At 35.8% G+C, this 8,318-nt stretch overlaps 1 protein-coding gene across 1 annotated transcript; it reads right to left on the minus strand.

Annotated features, from left to right (window-relative positions):
- Positions 1–932: 932 nt before the first annotated feature.
- LOC142628592 (uncharacterized) lies at positions 933–5,147 on the minus strand. Its single transcript, XM_075802656.1, has 6 exons — positions 4,996–5,147; positions 3,817–4,234; positions 3,513–3,696; positions 3,223–3,406; positions 1,692–2,962; positions 933–1,576 (listed from the first exon to the last, which is right to left on the minus strand). The coding sequence occupies exons 1-6, from the start codon at positions 5,145–5,147 to the stop codon at positions 933–935; spliced, it is 2,853 nt and encodes a 950-aa protein (XP_075658771.1).
- Between the last annotated feature and the right edge of the window lie 3,171 nt (positions 5,148–8,318).

An 8,318-nucleotide genomic window follows, 5' to 3' on the forward strand; every position in this document is an offset into this window, starting at 1 on the left:
GTAATTGTAAGAGGCAAATGAAGCCATGTTAGCATAACACCATTTTCACATTAATTTAAATTGTTAAATACACATATTCCACATAAACATATAATGTAATACAATGTGTGGTAAACAAAGAAGTTAGGATGTTTTTTTTTGAAATACCTTGTTCTCCAGATATACACTATCTTGAAGTGAGTTTTGTCCCATCCTAGCTTTTAAGCATGATATAATGTTGGATTGTGTTTCCTTCATATTGACAATACACATCTTTTATCAATTAAACAAATTCATAATATTAAATTAGAAACCAAAAAGAAAAAATTCAACTTATTTGGTAGGCGTTAAAATCATGAAATATACCTAGGATGAATGCAACAAAATCTCTTTGTACACAATATTCTTCGTGTGAACTCCTTCCTCCCCAAGTACTGTTCCTTTTTGAACTAATAGTTTTGTGGTAGATTGAGATACCCCTCTTGACAAGGCCACATACAATTGGCCGTGGCTAAAAACACGATCAGGAAGATATATGCCAACGTTGGGAATTGTTTGACCTTGTGCTTTATTAATTGTAAGTGCAAAACTCAAGCGTATTGGAAATTGACGCCTTATCATCACAAATGGGAGATGCACATTTTTTGTAGTTGTCAAAGGGATTCTTGGTAGAAACACAGGTGTTCTAGCATATTGTCCAGTCAAAATTTTTGCATCAATTACATTATTAAAACACCCACGGCAAAGTAATCTTGTACCGTTACATAACCCCACTGTTGGATCTATATTTCGCAATAGCATTATTGGAGCACCTTTTTTCAGCCTTAGGATATGTGGTGGTAAACCTCTTGGAGATATAGAATTTAAGAAATCTTGTTGATATAAATGTTGTGTATCATCTTCAACTTCATCAAACGAATATAACTTTTGTTCTTCTCCTGGAAATTGTGTGATTATATCTTCTCATTAAGTTTATCCACATCCTCATTAATTGGTGTTAACAATGCCCTATCAACCATGTATCTTGCATTGTAGGCATGATTTTGCAAATCTGGAAAAACTTGTTCAATTAGTTGAGCAATTGAATGATCACCCTCCCATGGTATTGCCATAGAAGACGGAACTTTAATCAGATCGTCTGTTGCAAATGGTTCAATTCCATCACCAATGCGCCTTATGTACTCTAAAAATTGTTGATCATTAATAGATCTCATGTTTTGAGTTAAATGTAAGATCTTAATATATCTCCATAATGGGGAGTTGACTATACATGCGTCTAACAACTTTGCCTTTGTGCCTTTGGGAATAACAGGAAGTAATTGACGAAAATCTCCTCCCAGTATTAGCACCTTTCCACCAAAAGGTGAATTAATTTCCATAAGATCCTGCAATGTTCTATCTAATGCTTCAAGTGCACGTCGATTCACCATAGGAGCTTCATCCCAAATAAGCACTACTGCACGTCTAATGAGTTCAGCCAAATCAGATTGTTTACTTATAGAGCAAGTTGATGATGCTTCAAGAATTAAAGGTATTTTAAATCTTGAATGTGCTGTTCTTCCACCAAGTAGTAATATTGCTGCAATACCAGATGTTGCTGTGGCAATTGCAATATGACCATCACTTCTTAAAGATGCTAGTAATGCGCAATACAAAAATGTTTTTCCCAGTTCCTCTTGGACCATCCACAAAGAATGCCATTGTTTGTTTACGTTGAATGACTTCCATTATTGTGTTATAAGCAAATTTTTTATCGTTATTCAACTTGTCCACTAATATCAATTCTTCATCATCCATAGGAATGGTAAGCTCATCTTGTATGATTCTAGGCATTGATGAACTTTCATCAGATGTTGCAGTTATTGTTAGCAAATCAAATTCTGTGATACGTCTGCCATGTTGTGATAGTAATAGTTTTAAATCATTTAGAAGCCTATTTGTACAAACTACATCCGTTGTGATAGATAATGATGGATAATTTTCAACCATATGTAGGTAGAACTCATTCCACAAATCTCGTACTCTAGTTGGTTCACAGAATACCAATATAGTTGCAAACAATCTTCTCAAAGCTGATGGCATTCTAATGTTTACCGCCTCAAGCATACATTGACGTATGCTATTATCATTCTCTAATAAACCCCTCTGTTCAGCTGCTTGCTTAAAAGTTGGATAGGTTATCCCATTTACAGTCAACAAATCTTGAAATCCTGTTGGTCCTTTCACATGGTTCAAAATGACACGCAAATAAAATCTTTCTCCCTCTAATGGTGAAATAGTATATATCCTGCCAATTACCTTTTTATGAGATATTCTCCGTCTCCAACTTTTACTATTCCTATTCCAACAATAATGCTCAGGGAATTCTCTATATAAGTATTGCCTTGCATTTGCATCAATGGTATTCATAGTAAAAAATTCAGTGAGCATTGTTTTTTTGTTTTGTTCCAAAATATTTTCAATAGGTTGTTGCCTTCGAAACCTCACTTGATGTTGGTTTTGTAAATGAATTTGTAACCGTTCCACAGAAGGGTACATTCGATACATTGAAAAACTGAATGTCTTCCAAAATGCTTCTGGAGCACATATCCATCTTGCATCGACATATTGTTGTACCTCATCATAATTTGGGTCTAGCCTCACTTCAACAGATATGCGATCAGGACCCTTATATACATAATTGTATAAGTACTTCACACTTTTTATGCTAGAACATATCTCTAAATTAATGTGACAATTATATTTTAGAAGCAACCAAGGATTATACGGAACAACCCAACTATTGTCAACCATCACATTTCGTTGATTGTTCAAAGGCACTGGGTTATTTGTGTCACGTCTTCTGTAGACAGGATATGAGTCATTACCTTGGTAAGTCTCCCGAGAGAAAGGATTTGAGTAGGATTTTTTACACTTCCCATTTTCATGCAAGGTGATCTTTGATTTTGTATTCCACAGGGACCATGTATCATATGTCTGAGTACTGCACTATGCAATTGAGACTCATCATCCTTAGAAGGTATTTCAGCTCGTACAATGCGATCATAATCATCCGGGTTATGTAATTTATCATTGTCATCTAAAATTAGAAGCATGTGGACATGTGGTAAACCCCTTTTTTGAAACTCAAAGACATGCACATGAGCAACAACTCTTCCAAGAACCCTTTTGTTAACGATATCATCCTTAAACTCTTCAAATTTTGCTTTAAAAATCCTTGCCAATAAATCTGGTCGATCTTACGAAGTTTGTCCTGGTAAAAGCTCATTTCTTATTTCCTCCCACCCTGGATTGCACGTCATTGTGATGAATAAATTTGGCTTTCCAAACTTTTGAACCAAATTCATAGCATCTTGAAAGCGTTGAATCATATCGCGTGGACTTCTCACAAATGATGATGGTAGAATGGTCCTATGCCCCACATTTCCTATTATTAGATGTGCAGTTAACATTAGTACTATTAGGATGAAATCTGCATTCATTGGTAAATAAATTGGCATAAAATTAAATGGCACAATATAAATGTACATTACCAGTATAATTTTCTCCTGCTTGGAAAGCATCTTGGAGGCCTTGGTATTGTTCTGCCCAAAGAGCTTCTTGATTTTGTTGTATCCACCTAAGCTTATGCGATTCTATCTTCACATGCATATCAACACCATATTGTTGCAAAAGACGCCCTTCATGTAAGAGCGTCGATATAGGTCTTAGGCGAATCTTTCACAATAGAAATTGAAGAGAAACAAAATATATGTTATTTTTTATTTAATTAAGACAATACATATTGTAGTTAGATACATGTTAAGTAATTAGAGCAAAAGAGTTAAAAGTATAAACCTGAAATCTATATGCATAAAATTCACGACATGTGACCGTATTATTATTTGCACAGGTGGTATTAATATCCCATCCATAAGTTCCAAACGGAAATAGCAATGGATACTGTAGTGGATCATAATATCCTGCTACATCTGGAATAGTAATAGGCTGTCCATATATCGTTTCTACCAATATATTCCTTCCATATAACTGTCCGGCTTCATCACCTCCTACAGCAACAGCTGCCACTTGAGAAGCTGTGGGAAGGCAATATTGAGGTTGATTTGGATGTTGTTCTTTGATTATGAGTTTACATTGATGTAAATCTTCCATCTGAGCTAGTTGACGAAACTCCTTAACAAATGGATTTTCTCGGTCTAAAATAGTTTTTACACGTTGGACAATATGTGCAGGAAGGTCTCGTGATTCACTCAGTCTATGCTCAATTTCATTGTCTGTGTCATAGATGTATAATTGTAAATAACGCGGCCTATCATTTGTTGGCAAAAGACTACCGATTTTGTGATATATGGAACCCTGGGCTCAAAAAGTATAAATTCTGCGACTTGTTGATGCCATACTGTCATCTACATGAATGCCCATTGAGGTAAATGCAAAATTGTGATTGTAAGACCGTATAAATTGCCTAAAATGTCGACCTTGTTCAGATTGTTCACAAAATAAATCCATCAACGGTTCTGAGATTGGTAAGTTGGGAAAATATATTTTTCCTTTCATACAACACATCATGGAAGACTCACTGCAGAAAAGTCGTGCGTTACAATTCTGTCTTCTCTCTCTTTCTCTCTCTCTCTCTCTCTCTCTCTATTAGACTATGCATGACACCCAAGCGCAATTCTAATTTGACTCGGAACCCTTTTCATTCCAAGTCATCATCTTCTTTTGATCTTCTCGTTCCTCTTCTTCACGTTCAGTTCTGTGATGAGAAGGCCTATAAGGACTTCACTAAGAACTTTTCTAAACGTGGTGTTCATCTAGAGCGCCATGAATTCTGTTGGACTTTGCTGACACTCCTCTACCCCATGTCATTCACACTCGAGTATGAGAATCTCTCTGTGAGATACCCTTGAGATGTCCCATTGTATTCATACAGAAGTTTTACTCCAATATGTACGGTATTGATACCTCTGTACCTCAGTTTGCTACGCACATTAGAGGTACATGTATCATTGTCACTTTGGATCTTGTATCTGAGATACTACACGTCCTGTGGGTAGCGCATCTTGACTACCTTGCTTGTCAATGTCTAAGGATTGTGTCCAAAGACGCACTTCTGTCTCAATTCTGTGAGACACCCTCCATATAAGGTGAGCATCAAAACACCCCATGCTTGGGTTTTGGAAATGGTTTGAAATTCCTTAATATGCTAATGACATTTGTTCTTACTCCACTATCTCACTATAACTCCATCACAAAGCCTCGTGCTCAATTTTTGTTATCCTTTTTAGAGGACCTCTCCATAGACTTCCCTTCTCATCTCATTACCTCTATCATAGATGTCTATAGGGATACGGCGCCCGTGATAAACTCATCTTTCCTTCGCCTATCACACAGATTCTTCACCATTTTTCCATTCCTATTCCTGATTTTCCTTACTTTATTGTCATGGGTGCCATTAGCACAACGTCTATTTGACAGAGCGAAGCCTAGTTTCGATCGAAGTGGCAACAGATGAAGATGACTGATCCTCCAGCATCTTCTGTTCCTTCCACCTTCGTTCCTTCTTCTTCGAGTGGCGGTCTGACTCTTGAGGCCATCATGGCGTAGTTTCAGCGCATGGGTGCTTGCCTTGATACTCTCACTACTGAGTTGTATCAGGTGAACACTCGTGTCGGTTGTACTGAATGACGACGAGCTCGCCTTAGTGGTTTCGCCATTTCTCCTTCTCCCTGTCCTTCTCCAGAGGCTTCGGCAGATGAGGCTGGCGATGATGGGGATGGAGATGGGGATGAGGATGCTAGCTCTTTTAGTGATTATGAGACGACGACCTTTCAGTGACTTACCCTTTGTCATTCGTGACAAAAAGGGGGAGTAGTTTTGGGATGATGAGAGTAGTCTTGTACTTAGGGGGAGAGTTAGCATAGGGCATTTTTGTTAGGGGGAGTGTCTATATTTTGAGGGATGTTGTAAGGATTTTATGTACTTTTCTTTTCTTTATATTTAGTTACATTATTTACACTACAACAAAATGTAGTGTTGTAAGGATGTTGTAAGGATGTTGTGACCATTTATTTACACTACAACAAAATGTATTTTTAGCGACGAAAATTAGTGAGGAAATATTTTTCGTCGCTAAAAATACAGCTTTAGTGACGAAATATAAATTTCATCACTAATAATGAAAAAAATTATAACATTTAACAATGAAAAATAAATTTCGTCGCTATTGTGATCTGAAAAATGGGTGCCAGTGAAGGGAAACTTTGGCGTGAGTTTAATTAATCTATAGTGACGAAATATTTTGTCACTAAAAGTTGAAATTTTTAGTGACGAAATATTTCGTCACTGTAGGTATTGCTGTGGATAGTATTAGTGACGAAAATCTTTTCATCGCTATAAAGAAGAATTAGTGACGAAAAATATTTGTCACTAAAAATAATAATAGTTTTGCACTTATATGTTTTTAGTGACGAAATCACAATTCGTCACTAAAAGTATGATTTAGTGACGAAATATGAATTTCTTCTCTAAAGATCTTAACAAAGTCCGGTCTTTAGTGATGAAACTGAAATTCGTCACTAAAAATTTAAAAGCCTAATTTCAATACCCAGCTAAACCACAAAACATTTCAATACCCAAGAGCCATTTCGGTAAAAAAAAAAAAAAAAAAAAAAAAAAACCCAAACTGCATGTGAAGCCACCGTCGCCGATTAAGCTCAACGGCAACGCGTCAGCTCGCCGGTCATTGGCGACACTTCAGAGTCGCGATCGGCGACACTTTAGAGTCGCGATCGGCGACGCTTTAGCTCGCAGATCGCGATGCTTCAGGTCGCCGATCGTTGGCGATGCTTCATCCTTCATTCGGCAACGCTTCATCCGACGACGCTTCCGGCGACCCTTCGTCTTCCACCCAGCCGGCGACCCTTCGCCTCCCATCCCCAAGCCTAGGTATTTTTTTTCCCTTTTGAGTTAATTTTTTTGTTAATTTTTGTTTAATGATTCTAGTTCCTTTGGGTATTTTTGTTTAGTGATTCTAAATGCTTGATGCTAATTTTTTTGTTTAATGATTCTAGTTCTTTTGGGTATTTTTTTTTGTTTGATACAGTAATGGGTATATGCATTTTTGTTTAGTTTGGGTATTTGATATTTACTGTGTAATGGTTGTGAAGAAAGTTTCTTATATACGTACTTATCAATTGCTATAATTCTTTTTTATTTCTATGGTTCTTATTGTTTGGATGATTCTAGTTTTGGATCCTCACTCTCTTGGTTTGGTTTCCACATTGATACCAGTGTTAGATATATGTAGTGTACAAGTTCCTATACATTAGGTGTAATGTATGAACTCAAAATGAGATTACCCATCTTCTAAATTAATTTTCTTGTGTTGATTATTACTCAGGTAATGATACTCTGATTTCACAATGGGATTGTGTCCTCTGATTGTTATTTTACTTGATTTAATGGGGGATTGTTCTCTAGATTATGTTTTAGATACATTGTGCTATTCTATTAATATTTCTTGCAAGACAAAAGATGAGATTTTTTTCCCTAATTGCTAGTTTTTTCTATCATCCATTTTGATGACAAAATGAGTGTTCAATCTGAGAAAGGAATATTAGGATGGCATTATCTATAAAACCAAGTTGATGAAGGTTGTTTTTTTTGGGCGGTGGGGTCCTTTATTATCAATTATCATAAGATTAAATTCAAATATTTTGGGATTAGCATAGAATGAGGATATAGACTATAGAGATATATGAATGACATTATAGGTGAAGTGAATGGTTTTGTGAAATTAGAATTTAACACTAGTATTGATGAGGATCATGATGGCACTGGTTAGTTTAAACATAAGCATTTTAATGTTACTTTAAATACTGCCAATGCACTTTAAGGTAGAAGTTTAAGGATTTGGGTATATATGTACTTAACATAAAAGTTTAAAATTGATGCATAATAGGTGTAATTTGACCTTTCCATCTTGATTGAAAGGTACTTTGAGATTTGGTTACGGTCTGAAATTTATCTAGATAAATGAAAAGTTATAGATTTAGGTAATATACATATACCCCCACATGGGTGTTCATTGTCATATATGATTAAGAGCTTTTATTAAATTGATTCCATCTTGCTTGGGCGATATGCATGTTGAAAATTTTTTAATGTTTGAGCTGTACTGGTTGCTTTTTTTTTTTTTTTTTTTTCATTTTATAGGAAATGCCTTTCTGATAGGAACCTTTTGTAAGTCAAATTAATGCTTAATACTTTAGGAATGGACACGGTAACATAAATGAATTATTTTTGGAGTTTATCTCTTTGTGCACTTTGTTGATATT

The sequence above is a fragment of the Castanea sativa genome, chromosome 3 (assembly GCF_040712315.1).
Source record: "Castanea sativa cultivar Marrone di Chiusa Pesio chromosome 3, ASM4071231v1".
Classification (NCBI taxonomy): domain Eukaryota; kingdom Viridiplantae; phylum Streptophyta; class Magnoliopsida; order Fagales; family Fagaceae; genus Castanea; species Castanea sativa.